The sequence below is a fragment of the Geotrypetes seraphini genome, chromosome 11 (genome assembly GCF_902459505.1).
Source record: "Geotrypetes seraphini chromosome 11, aGeoSer1.1, whole genome shotgun sequence".
Classification (NCBI taxonomy): domain Eukaryota; kingdom Metazoa; phylum Chordata; class Amphibia; order Gymnophiona; family Dermophiidae; genus Geotrypetes; species Geotrypetes seraphini.
In genome coordinates, this window is record NC_047094.1 from 29,362,812 (window position 1) to 29,379,546 (window position 16,735).

At 40.5% G+C, this 16,735-nt stretch overlaps 1 protein-coding gene across 2 annotated transcripts in view; it reads left to right on the top strand.

The window, feature by feature from the left end:
- The window catches only part of SMG1 (SMG1 nonsense mediated mRNA decay associated PI3K related kinase), a 257,696-nt gene that overhangs the window by 111,777 nt on the left and 129,184 nt on the right, over positions 1 to 16,735 (top strand). For both annotated transcript variants that reach the window (XM_033962915.1, XM_033962916.1), the window contains 6 exons: positions 2,091 to 2,292; positions 5,315 to 5,424; positions 6,018 to 6,165; positions 6,992 to 7,151; positions 10,773 to 10,893; positions 12,708 to 12,956. In XM_033962915.1, coding sequence (XP_033818806.1) covers positions 2,091 to 2,292; positions 5,315 to 5,424; positions 6,018 to 6,165; positions 6,992 to 7,151; positions 10,773 to 10,893; positions 12,708 to 12,956 — 990 coding nt within the window. The remainder of the gene's footprint in view (positions 1 to 2,090; positions 2,293 to 5,314; positions 5,425 to 6,017; positions 6,166 to 6,991; positions 7,152 to 10,772; positions 10,894 to 12,707; positions 12,957 to 16,735) is intronic.

Consider the following 16,735-nt stretch of genomic DNA (forward strand, 5'->3'; position numbering starts at 1 on the left):
AATTGCACTCCTGCTTGTGGCGCTCAGCGGCTGAAGAAACCGGGACTTGTAGCGGCCACGGCAGCAACTGACCAGGTTAGCAGCGAGGCATGAGCGTGGAAAGCTCTCTCCTGCCCACTGCATCTCTGGACCACCAGGGATCGGCATAGCAGGGAGGGGGGGGGGTAGGGTGCAGAGCCTGGGAGGGAGGGAAGGGGGCTGGGTGCAGAGTTTGACAGGGGAGGGGGCTGGGTACAGAGCCTGACAGAGGATGGAGGGAAGGGAACTGGGTGTAGTGCCTGGCAAGGAGGGGGCTGGGTGCAGAGTCTGACAGGGAAGAGGCGCTGGATGCAGATCCATCAGAGCACTTGAATATTAAGTCGCCTGACTTATATTCGAGTCAACCATTTTTCCTCCTTTTGGGGGGGGAAATGGGGGTCTCGACTTATATTCAGATCGACTTATATTCAAGTATATACGGTATGTGGTTTGAGGGAGTTTCCCAGCACCCCTCTCTTATGTTTGCATTCTAGGACCTGATAGAAGCTTTGGTACCAACTGATGAGGTGGAGCTCATCCCAGAGTAATGGGAGGTGGAGCATGAAAACAAAACAATGGGCTCTCTACAACCCTTGTGGCTGATGAGGGCTTAACCCACTGGCCAAGACTACCATCCCTGTGTATAAGAAAAAAGATTACCAATGTAAGAACCTAATCTTTCCATTTTAAAATAGGTGATGGAAAGGAAGAGAGATAAATGGTTGCAGGGTTTTAGTGTTATATAATTATGAACTGTGTTAAAAAATTAAAATAAAATCTCCTTTGTATAACCTTTTCATCCAGTGTTTGGGTATGTATTGCCCAAGCAAGGTTTTTCCTTCTTCGAGTGCCTCATTTTAGGAATGAGAAGAAGTCATCAAAAATTTAATTCACAAACTGCTAAATTTCTTTGGGTATGATGTGAGATTTACCTTACTGCAGATAAGTTTCTCTCTATATCTAAAATGACAAGAACATAAGAATTAAATAACAGAGAAAAGTCCACTGCACAAATCCAAAGGAGTCTCTCCTTTTGCTTTTGGACTCCTAAGAACTTAAGAATTGCCATACTGGGACAGACCAAAGGTCTATCAAATCCAGTATCCTGTTTCTAACAGTGGCCAACCCAGGTTCCAAGTACCTAGCTAGATCCCTAGTAGGAAACAGATTTTATGCTGCTTAGCCTAAGAATAAGCAGTGGATTTCCCCAAGCCATTTCAATAATAGCCTATGGACTACTGACACTTTAGAGGCAAACAGATTTATTGTGGCTTCAGCTTTTGAAGGCAAGAATTGAAGGGCTTATTTCCCAAACCTGCTAAGTCCATATTGGTTGCATCGGACTTAGAGGGCTTTGGAAATAAGTCCTTCAGTTGCACTTCATGGTTTTGATGGACTCCTGTCTTCAAAAGCACATGCCTCAGATTGGTTAGTCTGTAAGGTGGCCACCAGCTTCCTTCTCCATTTTTCTGCTACTGACTGATCTACTCCTCTGGATGTTTGCATCTAGATGTACTTTATACAAGCAGGATAAAATTCTAAATTATCTATACAAGCAGCTTCTGATTCATGCTCTGATTTATATTTAACTGTATGTACATTGTTAGTAAAGTCTTAGAAACATAGAAAGATGACGGAAAGATGAAAGATGTTGGTAAAGTCTTGTTGCTTTCTAATCTTGAAGGCCTCTCAAACTTCTGCTTAGCCTGAGAAAATGGCCAATGGTCTCCATATTATCACCTATATTCCTATCTGCTGACAGGATGCTTTTGAAATAACCTCTCATTTTGTTTTGGTTCATGCAAAAGTAGATCTAAGGGCCTACCTGTCATTTTCTTTGTTTTTTAAGTGCTTTAACAAACCGACTAGTTTAGGAAAATAAATACCCCAGTGGTGATGGCTCTTTAATAGTACTCCTTGTCAATTTAAATTCTTCTATGCGTGCGAGTCACTGTCTTTTAATTTAAATTAACAAAAATTTGCACTTAACTCCCTAAAAGATTTTATATGCTTACAGGAGAAAATGATTTGTTTTGTTCTTTAAAGATCTTATTGTTTTTATTATCTTGCAGGTGACACTCGAAAAACTGTATTGAGTAAACCGAGTGAGACTTCACCTGAGGTTGTAAATTATCTGGGCAACAAAGCATGTGAGTGCTACATTTCAATAGCTGACTGGTCTGCAGTTCAAGAATGGCAAAACACAGTACAAGACCTGAAAAAAAGTACAAATGGTGCCACAATTAACCTGAAAGCAGACTTCAACTATATAAAGTAAGATATTCATCGATATTTAATTTATTACTTGCAGTTCCAACTAGAGGGTTTGACGCATGTTATAACAAAGTAGAATCCTAATAAGGTGGTTGCATTAAGATATATACAGTACACAATTAAGGCACAATAAAATAAAAGCATTAAAACACAGTGATAGGAGCAATTCTGCTACCTATCATCAATCTTTTGAAGATTAGGAAGCACAGCTTGAAAAGTGGGCTGTAGTTTAGTTTCTGATCTAAATGCTGCTTTGAGCTGGTTTTTGGTAGCTTTGTAATGGCTAGCAGACCCTTCACTAATCTTAGTGATAGTAAATCAACAGGGTAGGAACTGAACTAGAGAAGCGTGTGACAGGTGCTTTTCTTAACTGGTGTAAAATGGCAGCACAAGGATTTTGAACTTTGGTACAGCGTGTCTGCGATCAGTGTACAGATTTAGAGATTTTAGGGTATGGTGACCTATATTAATTGTTGTTGCTTGGCAGTATTTGGGCTGCTTCATTCTGAATGAATTATAAATGCCAGTTGAGGCTATTTGGGATCCTAGCAGATGATGAGTTACAGTAATACATTTGGGAAATCACACATGCCTGAATGACTGTAGCAAAGGTAGTGCTATCAAAAAAGGAACAGAAATTGTCCTCTGTATCCTGTGCAGCCCACAGCCAAAGAAAGTACTTCCTAGTCTCCAGCAGATGAGAGGTTGTGTTATCTGAAGACAAGCAGGCAGTATATTCTCACATATGGGTGATGTCATCCACAGAGCCCAGCATGGACAGTTTTCGGTCTGAGAAAAAAAAGACCACATCAGCCCCTACTATAAAAAACTACACTGGTTACCAATGGAAACGCGAATACTATTCAAATTTGCATGTATCTGTTTCAAACAAGTCTTGGGACTAGCACCTTCCTACCTGCAAACTCACTTCATTCTGCACAACCCCACACGAACAACAAGAAACAAAAACATCTTTGCCTACCCAAAGATCTCAGGTTGCAGATACAAATCCTTCCTGGATAGAACCTTCATGTTCCAAGCGAATAGACAACAAGACTGGTTGCGAAACTGCATAAATGAACCAAAACTGACTTACAATGTATTCCGAAAAGCAATAAAAACCGCCCTATTCGACAAATTCATTGACCAAAACAGACCACCCCCAAACTAAAACAAACCCCCCATAAACGCTATTCAATCTCTCAGGAAGCTCCAATTTTCATGTATCCTTTACCCATGGAACTTAAATTAGTATGTAATTTGTTTATTTAACTTTTCTGTTTTAGGCTCCTCATTATTCGCTGACTGTCCAGCCTTCTTTCAATGTGAACCGCCTAGAAGTCGCCCGACTATGGCGGTATAGAAAAATAAAGTTATTATTATTATTACTGTAACTTTAAACCTTTAAGACTGCCTGTATTGTGTACTCTTTGGGAGGCAGAAGAAGGATATGGCATTTCTCGAGAGGGTTCAGAGGAGAGTGACACGTCTGATAAAAGGGATGGAAAACCTTTCATACGCTGAGAGATTGGAGAAACTGGGTCTCTTTTCCTTGGAGAAGAGGAGACTTAGAGGGGATATTATAAGAGACTTACAAGATCATGAAGGGCATAGAGAGAGTAGAGAGGGACAGATTCTTCAAACTTTCAAAAAATAAAAGAACAAGAGGGCATTCGGAAAAGTTGAAAGGGGACAGATTCAAAACAAATGCTAGGAAGTTCTTCTTTACCCAACGAGTGGTGGAGAACTGGAATGCGCTTCCAGAGGACGTAATAGGGCAGAGTACAGTACTGAGGTTTAAGAAAGGAGTGGACAATTTCCTGCTGGAAAAGGGGATAGAAGATTACTGCACAGGACCTGGACCTATTGGGCCGCTGCGTGAGCGGACTGCTGGGCACGATGGACCTCAGATCTGACCCAGCGGAGGCATTACTTATGTTCTTATGAAATGGCCTCAAAGGTGACTGTGGCCTAGTGGATTAAGGAGGTAATTTCCTTGATGTATACTGTATGCTTAAGATTCTAGTGCAATGTGTCTAGTCATCCTGAACCATAAGGTTTTGCATCTGAACCCGCTAATTGCTTGCAGAAAACTCTCAAGCATGTTTTCAACTCCACCTCCTTCCTAGGGAGCCTTTCCTACCCCCTTAGTTTGTTTTCTGAAAGCAAGTTGCTCAGAAGTATATATCTGCTCTGTAGTTTTATTATTTTGGGGTATTTTTTCTCAGTGTTTGTTTAGAGGCTCAGTGCCCAGAGATTTCATGTGATGGGACCTCTGCTTGGGAGAAAATGCAAACTCGCACTGCGGAAGTCTGCTGCTAACAGGATCAGTCTCTCTGAATACTTAGCTAGCCAGCCTGCTTATATATTTTTTCTAGCTCAGGGGCAGTTATCTGCATAGCTGTTTGCTTCCTGATTTAGTCAGGAGCTTGAGCACAGGTTGTTTGGACTCCTTCTCAGCTCGGCCGAGATTAATAGTGGACCAGCAGATGAGTTTTTCCGGGTTGGGGGGGGGGTTTGAGGTTCAGTCCGACGTGGGTCCAACTAGCAGCACACTGAGGAAAACTGTGCACAAGCCATTCAAAAAAAATAGCTGCAATATTTTTGTCAGCTGTTCTTGGAGCAGAACCTTTCCAAAACCCATTGGACAAATAACTTATTTTGTTGAAATCATCATAAACTTGGTTAAGTATTTTGAGCCCTTGTTGGTTAACATTATTGTTGCTGAACACCATCATTTTTATGCTTAATGAGCAGGTTGTGACTGGAATGCCTCTACTCAGAGCTTCCCAAAAATGGTCATAACCTGAGTGCGTACTCCATAGGGCATTGTCCTGTGCTACTCAAGTGTTGTGTACTTTCTGCAGCCACACTAATTGCGGAAAAATTAAGTGCTTCTCTCCTGGGAGATTTGCCTTTTTTTTTAAATGATGGATGTGTTTTGGTTTTCTGTAACCTTGGTATTAATAATCTAGCTTATAAATATTACTTGTTTTAACATTTTTCAATTCTTGTTTTTCAGATCCTTAAGCAGTTTTGAGTCCAATGAGTTTCTAGAATGCAAAGAACAACTTGAGTTGCTCCCTGGAGAAAATATTAATCTTCTTTTTGGAGGCTCAAAAGACAAAATAGGTATGCATAAAATAAACTAGGCTAGTCAAATAAATAAAGACATGGAATACATGGTGTGTTTCAGTACTGTTTTTCCACTTGTCACAACTAGGAGACAATGAAAGGTGCCTTTTCTGTAGGATTGTGGTGCTTATGAAATAAGTTAAGCTGTGAAATGTTGGTGACTACAGTACTGACCTCTGTTGGTGACCTCTTGTTTCTCAAGATCTCTTTTGCCTCCCCCCCTGTTCCCTACTTCTTCACGTATGGCCTCTTTATATTATACCTGTTTCCTGCTTACCCATATAAATTGTATCTTTAATCGCTGATTGTACCTATATTCGCTGATTGTCCAGCCCTTCTTTGTTGTAAACGGCTTTGGCGGTATATAAGAAATAAATTATTATTACTTCATTTCAAAGCACATTGCCCTCCTCTCATCAGCTTGACCCAGTATAAAACTGAAGCATATGTTCTATGTTTTTGAAAGCATAAACATACACTTTACACACAGTGCAGAAAAATCTTTCATTGGAGACTTTCCAATTCATTCTTCAACTAACGGCCTTTTTGAGAGAGACTTATAGTATGACTTTGACTTGAATTTTTTGTAGACATGAAGAAGTTGCTCCCAAACATGTTAAGTCCAGATCCAAAGGAACTTCAAAAAGCAATTGAAGTCCAGTTGCTGAGAAGTTCAATTTGTTTAACTACAGCTGTAAACCATGCAGAACAAGAACAGAAGGTTCAGTTGATAACTGAGTAAGTTTAATCATGATGGTAAAAATCCTTTACTCGTTTGTCCGTATAGTAATGTGTAGTGTAAAAATGTTTGTATTTCTATTGCATAATGAAATCTCAGTTTGGGCCCAGTAATGAACCTAGATGTTTTTCTGATCATAGAATTAGATAAAATTAGTTTTGAGTTTGAATTTTATATTGAAAGCAAATAAGTGAGCACTATAGCTACACTTTAATAATGAACCCTGAATTTGCTTCACTGTGATTTGTGCGATTATTTATTCACAAATACACTGTATAGTAACATGCCTTGTTTTTTCAATATACAGTAAAACCTTGGTTTGGGAGCATAATTCGTTCCGGAAGCATGCTTGCAATCCAAAGCACTCGTATATCAAAAAGAATTTCCCCATAGGAAATAATGGAAACTTAGATGATTCATTTCACAACCCAAAAACTTTAATACAAAATACTGTATGCTGTGAGCACTTGAGCTATGGGTAAATTGGGTGTGACTCTTCTATTATGTTCAGGCGCGCTCGGCGTAAGATGCGTGCATGTCGTGCATGTTTGAACTGTGGGTAAATTGGGCGTAACACTTTTATTACATTCAGCCGCACTCGGCATAAGATGTGCACGCTTCAGCAGTGGGTTCTGATGACATGACGTTCGATATGTGCTCGTACTGCAAGACAACGCTCGTTTATCGAGTTAAAATTTAATAAAATGTTTTGCTCGTCTTGCAGAACACTCGCAAACCATGTTACTTGCTGTCCAAGGTTTGACTGTATTTGCATTTTTCTACATTGTTAACAGAAAGTGCATAGCTGTTTTAATTTTATTACAGAAATGTGGTAAAGTACCTGAAGCAGACTTCAAGAATAGCCATGGGACCTTTACGACTAGCTACATTGACTGTATCTCAGTCATTACCAATCTTGGCTACCCTACAATTGTACTGTTCATCAGCCATAGAGAACACTGTGTCTAACAAGCTTTCTTCTGAGGTAATTTATATTTATATATAGCCTAATAGGTTGATGGCTATACTGCTCAAGAGGGTATAGTTTGCTGAACAGTTCTCCCTAAAGACCAACAACCTCTGTGGAATTGAATACATGATCTGCATATGAAGAATATCTAATTCTTTATTGCCTCTCTAGACCGGCCAATGGGTGGGTTTATGCTTCTCTGTCAGCAGGTAGAGATTGAGAACACATTGACTTTTGGCAGTAGTACAAGTGGGCTGTGCAGTCCCATCTACAATCAGTCTATTCTCAGTCTCCAGCAGGTGGTGGTGGTAAGCCTGTGCAGTTTTTCCTTTAATTAGTTAGGGCCTGTTGGATCTCATTTGTGGCCTTTTTGTCCCTGTTTTTGTTGCCTGGACAGAACTTGCGGGACCCTTTTTGGGGTCCTTACAACCTCGGGGATGCCACACTCGGACAGCCAAGTCCCTACCCCCATGTCCCTCACCGCCCCAAATTTTTTCTTAGAGGAGCCTCAGCAGTATGCCTTGCCACAGTTCAGGCAAAGACTACAGCTTTGAGAGCCTGTGGGATCTGCTCATTTGTTCATTAAAGTTTCTCTTTGTAAAAAAAAATATATATATATATAATAATCCTGAGGCAGAAAGGAAGCCTTTAATTGTCTTTGATTGACTTTCTTTGTTAACTGGTGGTTTTCTTTTAGCGGCTCGCAATGAGCACTTCAAAGATGTTGATGTTTTTTTTAAATTCTCTATTCATTTTTAAACTTTCATCAAGTGTACAAAATTCATAATAAACACTATTAATTAGACCACTTGAACATCTTATCATTATATCTTATAAATATAAATGCAACCCTCCCCCCACCCTCCTTCTAATCACATTATTCATTATAAGATCATAAACCCTCCCATTAAACCCTTCCCCTCTTTCAACACTAAATGGTGTATAATTAATAGAAAAATGGCATTAATCATGACAAAAAGATGTTAATGGCTCCCATATTTTATAAAACTATTATACTTTCCATTCAAAGATGCTTAAAAATTGCTCATTGTGTGGTCGCCAAGGGGTGGATGCGGCCAGCGTGTGCATGAAGTGCTTCAGCCGCCGCGAGGGGGAATCCTTATTGGCTTCAGGTGCTGGTGAGCAGGGTTCCCCTTTGGGCGTGCACCATTCGGTGGAGATGCAGTGGAAAAGCCAAGACTTCTCCTACTACTCACACAAATTTCCCCTGCTGCCGATGGTCAGGGAGAAGGTTTTCCTTACTGTTGATATTGCTGGGGATTCCCTTACCACTACAACGGCTGTTGTCTGTAGTCCTACTTTAGCGGCTGGGTCTTTTCAGGCCTCTTTGCTGCTGCAGGCCTCAGGGGAGATTTTTTCAGTGGGTTTTTCTCTAGTTGTGGCGGATAGCTCCGCCATTTTGCCTGTGGCCTCAGGTGACCTCCCTCCTGTTTTAGAATGAGAGGAACAGGACTTGGGGTTTCTTCTACTCCTGCAGTGAGTGCCCCTGATTTTTTTTTTTAGCCATGTACAAGACTTAATTGCATGCGGCTGGGGGTCCAGTTTCTTTCCCGGGGGTCTCTGGTTCTTCTGCGGGGGGGGGGGGGGGGGGGGGGTCTTTACTTTCGACATCTACTCCCGTTCAGCCTTTCTCGGCCTCTGCCCCTGTCCAGTTGGCCGTGGGTTTCTTGGGTTGAGGATTTTTTCCTAGGTGACCTGGTTTCGCTTGATGAGGACTTGGACCTGTTGGTAGACCCCAAAGATCCTCTTGGGGAGACAGATGATGTTGATGCTAGGCTTTAGAGACGGCGAGGATGCTTTGATTATTCACATTTTTCACTGGGAAGAGCTGCAGGAGCTTATCCTTCAGGTTTCTTTGGTTTTGTGTTTTGAGGAAGAAGCCTTGTGTTGCGAATCCTCTGCTTCGGAGGATCTGGTTAGCCTACTGTTCTTTTTGGGGAGTATACTAAGAGCAGCGGCATTTGGCTCGGCTGGTTTAGTTGGCAAACTGTAGAGACATTTTGAAGGTTCTTGTTCTAATCAGTATCCAACAGCGTCTCCCTGTCCATCCCAGACAACTAATTTGTCTTCTCCATATGGGAGTGGAGCCTACTGTTCTTTTTTTTTTATATATATATATATATATATATATATATCTTTATTCATTTGGTTCGGCTGGTTTAGCTGGCAAACTGTAGACATTTTGAAGGTTCTTGTTCTAATCAGTATCCAACAGCATCTCCACAATTAATTTGTCTTCTCCATATGGGAGTGGAGTCTACTGTTCTTTTTTTTTATATATATATCTTTATTCATTTTTAAAACTTTCAATAAGTGCAATACTGGATAAAAACATTTTACATTTTAAACATCACTTAATATTCTCGCAAGATACAAACAGATCAATACCCCTCTCCCTACTCTACCCAACAATTATCTGCAATCTAAAAAACCCTAAACAAGAATTATCCCTCACTCCCCCTCCTTGGCTGTGCATAATCAAAGGGAAAAAAAAACCAATATTCATTCTTCACAGTATTTTTCTAATGGTTCCCAAACATCCCTAAATTTCTTAAAGTGCCCTTGCCGAAAAGCTATTACACACTCCATTTTAAAGATATGACATAAAGAATTCCACCAAAAATTGTAACTCAGCCTATCCCAATTTTTCCAGTTTTTTGTGATATGCTGTATGGCAACCCCTGTCATAATGAGTAAAAGTCTACAGTTCTTAGTTAGTTCCTGCTTGGCTATTCATCAGACTGATTGTAGATGTGATTGCACAGCCCATTTGTACTACTGCCAAAAGTCAATGTGTTCTTGGTCTCCACCCACTGGCAGAGGAGCATAAACCCATCTGTTCTGATGGTCTGATCCCATGCCGGTCTGTGGAGACTAAAAGAAAGAAAATTAGCAAGTAAGAACCTAATTTTTCCATAGCTTTCCAGAAAAAGTTGTTGAACAACTGTAAAAATGGAGTATACTGTATGTGACACCGGATCAGCTGCTGTTCGGTTTTCATTTTGTATGTTGTCAGCGCCACTGTAATGAACCACATTAAGCTAGGCTTATTACATGCTTTTCTATCTCAGTTACTAACTGATAAGGAGGATGAAGGTCTATGGCTGTGACAGGGGGATTCAGAGACAAAAGCAGTGTAAACCTGGGCATGTCAGATAATGAGGCCCAAAGTAAGTCTTTGGATGCCTAGGGAGAGTCCTTACAAAGCCCAATTTCCACTGACAAAAGTATGTTTGTACCATTCTGCCTCACATGCCAGACGTCATCTAGTTGGCATGCATATGTCGTCATGTCGACATCTTCACATGCGCAGAGGTCCTTAAACGCTGCCCTGAGCTTGGGGAAGGAGAAATGAGGTTCATGTGAGGGTGGGGCTGGGGACGGAATGTTTCTGAAATAAGTAAGCTTTAATGGGCATGCATGATGGAATCTGATCATTTTATTTTATTCTTAACTTTTGGTCTTTTGCTTGAAAAAAGATTTTGTGTATTTTAAGGCTTGCTTTGGTCTGTTGGTTTCCATTTAGGATTTTGGACTTTATTTTAAAAACATTTTCTACTGCCTTGTAACAGTCATTTCTTTTTATTCCTCTGTTTGTTTTTGCACCCTGTGTAGGACTGTCTTATCCCTCTTTTCAGTGAGGCTTTGCGCTCATGCAAACGTCATGATGTGAGACCATGGATACATGCACTGAGATATACTCTGTACCAGAGTAATTTGGCTGAAAAAATCAAAGGTATCGTAATTAAACCATGATCTGTTATCAATAGATGGTTCTTTTCACAAATTGATGTAGGGGTATTTGTATGGTTAATAAATGGCTTTTTATGGTTTTTTTCATGGTTTATATTTTTATATATTTGATTTTTATGGTTTTCTTTTAATTGATATTTTTATGAGATATCATTTTGGAGTTTTTTAAGATTATATTATGAAATATTACTATTGGTTTTTTTTTAAAGTTTTGAGAATTGCTTTGCAATATCTTTGAAAGGACAAGCTACAAGTATTGTAATTTTCAGAACTTGAATTAATTTGAACTCATTTTTAAAAAGTTCTAAGTTTTGTACAAATCTATACTTCAATGCAAATTAATAAATAAAAATGCACAGTCTTATTTGAAGAAAATAAATAGTAAGTTGTGAGTCTATGTTCTGTAGTGTATAAAAATATTTAGGAGGTCTTTTACTAAAGATTGCAAGTTATTTGTAGCAGGGCCCATAGGAATAAAATGAGTCTTGCAGCAGATAACATGGGCTAATCTTCAGGGGCTTTTTTTGTTGTTGTTGTTTTAAATTTTAAGTACAGAGGAAGCAACAAGGCAAGCGATTCACCCAAAAATCCAATGTCGAACAAAACAATCAACAGATTTATTCAAGGTGCTCATAGCAACAGTGCCCGATGCATTTTGTCAAACAAGGCTGTTTCGGGGCATTTAACTGTAGGGAATATGAACATAAGAACATAAGCAATGCCTCTCCCAGGTCAGACCTGAGGTCCATCATGCCCAGAAATCCGCTCACGCGGTGGCCCAACAGGTCCAGGACCTGTGCAGTAATCCTCTATTTATACCCTTCTATCCCCTTTTCCAGCAGGAAATTGTCCAATCCTTTCTTAAACCCCAGTACTGTACTCTGCCCTATTACGCCCTCTGGAAGCGCATTCCAGTTGTCCACCACTCGTTGGGTAAAGAAGAACTTCCTAGCATTCGTTTTGAATCTGTCCTCTTTCAACTTTTCCGAGTGCCCTCTTGTTCTTTTATTTTTAGAAAGTTTGAAGAATCTGTCCCTCTCTACTCTCTCTATGCCCTTCATGATCTTATCTAAACCACACATGGGGCTTGCAATCTAAGGGCCCCTTTTACAAAGCTACGTTGGTGATTCCCACATGGCAATTGTGATGCAGCACATTTAATTCCTATGAGCTGTGTTGCATTTGCCTTGCTGGTACTTGCTACTGTGGCTTTGTAAAAGGGGCCCAAAGTTTGTATCTGAGGCAATGGAAGGGTAACTGATTTGCCCAAGATTGCAAGGTGTGGCAGTGGGGTTTGAACTTTATTTCCTTGGTTCTCAGCCCACTGAGGTAGCAGCCCACTTGAGCAGCAGCATGGAGTAAAGCTGAGGAACATTATTTTTATTTTGTAGTATATCCCATCCTTAGTGAGTTCCAGAATGGGTAACAGTGCAGCATTCTGTCCCCTCAGGATTTGTTTAGCTTCAGGATCCATCAGTATCTCTAGAATGCAGAACAAGAACCACCTGAAAAATCAACAGTCAAGCCAAATAAGTTCATAAAGAGCTGCCTGTAAACCTAATTTGACTTTGATTCTGTTGAGAGCAAGGAACATTATTATCACAAAATATCTGTGCACCATCTTAAAATTAACTTTGTAAGTGGATTATGTGTAAGGCTTAGTTAAGAGGAAATGTAGTGGAATGCAGTAATTAGGTGCTTGTAATTGAGTACCTTTGATAGATGGTATATATGTTTGTATCACTTTTAGCACAGAAATCTCCTTTTGAACCAAGTGTATCTGTTTTTTTGTTTCAGAGAAAACTGTTCCAATCAAAAGCCATCTCATGGAGTTGGGTTTAACAGCAGCAAAATTTGCTCGAAAGCGTGGAAATGTAGCTCTAGCTACAAGATTACTTGCTCAATGTGGTGAGATCCAACTGGGACAGGCAACCACAGCACAAGATTTAGTCAACTGTTTTAAAAAGTTGTGCATTCAGGGGCAAGTGGATGAAAAGTGGGGGCCAGAGTTGGATATTGAAAAAGCAAAATTGCTATACACAGCAGGTTAGTATAGATTAACCATACTTTTATAATTATAATTAATGTATGGTATTTAAATGCAATCTAAACAGCTAGTAAACATGTAAAAATTATAATTTTACTTTTATTTTTGGGTTATGCTTTTGGATCATGGAATTTCATTTCTATTTTTGTGGTACGTGCTTTTTTTTGGTAGCAGGACAAAATTTGCTCCTATTCTTGTTTTCCATGGCAGTAGATTTAATATAAAAAATGGCTTGTTTTATTAGTCTGTGCAATATTTCTGTTGTGAAAGTATGAAAATCAATTTTAACTCAACACTGGTGTTTAAAATCTACAATACAGTTTTAAAGCATTTTTTGATGTTTTACAGATTGCAGAAGTTTGGATGTACATTTGATTGAATTGTGTGTTTCAATAAATTCTAAAGTGAGCAAAAGCTGACACAACCTATATAGGAAAAAAAGTTAAATATGACATATAGCTGCAAATTTTAATGCACAATTACTATTTATTTGCAGTTTTTCAGAGATTGAAAACCTAGTTGCATACCTGTTAAAAGGGGAAGGTTTTCTGTGGACAGCAGGAGCCTACAGCCACAAGGTGATATCACTGGGGCAGAGTTGTTGGGTTTAGCCTCCAAGAGACTAGAGAACGCTAGAAATATTTTAGGAGTTTGCATGGTCATTCCAGTGCTCCCTCTTTCAACAGTTCTCTTCAAAGTATTTCTTTAGCTAGCTTTAACTTCGGAGGAGTGGAGAAGGGGATGGTGTAGCAATAAGATCCTGCTATCCGCAGATAAACATCTATTATCCCAGGACAAGCAGGCAGTATATTCTCACATGTGGGTGATGTCATCCATGGAGCCCCGATACAGACTGTATTAAAAGTGTACTGTCACTTTAAGTTTTAAGAAACTTCTTGACTGCCTGTACCATGCCTTCAGTTCATAATCTATCATCAGTTAAACCCTTCTATTCCGTTTTCTAGGATCTTGTTTCGAACCCTTCCAATTAGTTTTTTTCTTAAATGCCTTCTTTCCTTTAAAGAATGTACTTTACTCCCCTTTCTTTTGTGGTTCAAGTTAATCTGTTTATTGTCATGTCCTGTATGTATTTTATTAGTTTTTAATTTGACACCCATTTTTATTTTTGTAACTTACTTAGTAACTTATGATAAGCGTCTGAATCAAATTTTAATAAAACTTGGAAAAAAATATTAAAGTTAGTCCTGTAAAAAGATTGCCTTATTTTCATTTTCTTTTTATAAATGTTTATCAGTACAGCTATAATTAATCTGAAGCAACAAAAAAAATATTTTTTCTATCCTTTGTCGTTTTAGCTTTAATCACCTTCTCTTCACTCTTCTTTCCATTCAGTGTTTGTCCTCTTTCTCCCTTCCATGCAGCATCTTCCCTTTCTCTCTGCTCTTTTCATCCACTGTATGCCTATCTCTCTGTCCCTTCTATCCACTGCCCACCCTGTCTCTCTGTCCCTTCCATCCACTGCCCGCCCTCTCTCTCTCTCTCTTCCCCTTCCATCCACTACCCACCCTCTCTCTCTCTGCCCCTTCCATCCACTGCCCGCCCTCTTTCTCTCTCTCTTCCCCTTCCATCCACTGCCTGCCCTCTTTCTCTCTCTCTCTCTCTGCCCCTTCCATCCACTGCCCGCCCTCTCTCTCTCTTTGCCCCTTCCATCCACTGCGCGCCCTCTCTCTCTCTGTCCCTTCTCTCATTTATACATGATTCATGTCACATACCCCCTCTCCAAGTTTCCAAGTTTCCAAGTTTAATTAGGTTTTGATTAATCGCTTTTCTTAATTCAAAGCGATGTACATTAAAAATTACAGTATAAACATGTTAAAACATTGAAGATAGTTGACTGAACTTAAGACAAAAAAAAAGACAATACTAGAAACAATGGGAACGAGAAGGCAAGAAGTTACAATTTAAAATAAAGATGGGGATCACATTTAGGGAAAGAACATTTTTATCTCTGTTTTCATCCTCTCCCCCATGCTCTGGCATTTCTATTCTCCTTTCCTTCCTTCCCACCCCACCCCACAGTCAGCATTTTTCTCCTTCTCTCCAAGCTGTGGCTTCTATCTCTCCCCCCCTCCATGCTGAATAGAAGTAAAGAATGGGTGATCTGATTGATGAATCAATTAACATTTTACTGTGTACAGTTTGTTAAGCATAATTCTGTTACGTCCCTTCTGGATTCCGTAGCTAGGTATTCAATCTGGGAGTTGCAGAAATCCACAACTTTTCTAAGCACATGCTCCACCCTCTTAGCCTGTGAGCTAGGAACATATCCATTTACAATTTCTGCAAGCAATCTGTGCAGAAGTCTTTGCTTTTGCTCTGCTTCTTTTTCTTTTTTTTCGATTTTTCTTTTTGCCGTTTTTGGCGTGAATTCGTAAGGGTGGCCATCTTGGATTTTAAAATCAATCTTTTTTTCTAACTTTTATTTCTGCCTCAAAAAACTCTCAATTTGACACAAAATTGTTTTGGATGGACTCCCCAGCCCCTAATCTGTTGAATGTGGACATTGCGCAGGATTTGTGCCGGTTTAGTGATCGTGTACCGCATGCCATAGCACGTTGGGGGAGGGGGCGGGAGCTTTTGACTTTGCCTCCTCCAAGTAATCTTAGGCTCGGGAGCTGGCCTGGATCCGTACCTTCTAAAGAAAATCTTGTCCAGAGGCTGTCCTGGATCTGGTGCAAAATGCCTGCGTTCGAGTTTGGGGACTCCTTTGGCACAACGCATGTTGCTCAACAGCCCTGCCAAGGTTGCGGAGTGGGCCTTTTCACTGGATTTTATTCGGTTTCTCTGAAAGATGTATTCCTCAGACCCCACTTGTTTGACTGAGCCAGCAGGCACATCAGAGATTTTCGGTATGTTGCGCCTGTGGCGTAGCTTCCTGTTCTGGAGCCCTCTTTGCAGATATTTAGCAGGTTTCTGTCTGCTTCTTTACGGATGATGATCTGAAAGAGCTCCAACTTTCATTTCTCAGGCTTCAGTCCTGGACCGTTCTCCTGTGCCATTTTTTCCATTCAGTCCACAGCTCCTTGGTCTGGTTTCAGAACAATGTAATACCCCAGAAACCTCTTTCGGATCTTCTAAAGCTATGTCTATGCTTTATCACCTGGATCCTCATTTTTGGCAGGTTTAAACAGCCCGAGGTAGATTCCGTTGTGGCACAGGTTATCCAGCGCGCAGCCGTCCCTAGTGATGGGGGAGTGATGTTTAAGGACTCTCGGGATTGCAGGGTGATATTATGTTACAAAACATTCTTTTCTAGCATCATCTTCGGGTAGTCAAGCGGCGGTGGCCTCTTCCTTTCAGATGTGTGCCTGTTATTCCAGCCTGCGCATTGTGTCCTCTATGGAGGTGCGTGCCTGTCCTCCGCTGGTGATGGTTGGTGTGGATTAGGTGCCAGGCATCTTTTATGATCTCATTCAGTTTCTTGGTACATTCTCTGCTGGTGCAGTGTCTGCGTGCCGGACTCTTTGGGATCCATCTTCGGACTGGGGATGCTGCCTCAAAGATCACTTTAAACAGACGTTTTTTCAAGGGCTAGCTTCTTGTTGGTATAGGTCTAGATGACCTCTATACAGGTGTTGCCAAATGCCGCCCTAAGTTGCTCCCTGTGAACAAGTTTCACTGGACTTTGGGAGGGGGTCGTAGTACTCTTCCTTCCGTGTTACAATGGTTCCAATTCCAGCTGTCCCCAAGTTCCTGTGCAGTGGCTGCGCCTAAAGGGCCCTGATGTCTCCAGGGGTTGGGCATGGCTTCCTCGTCG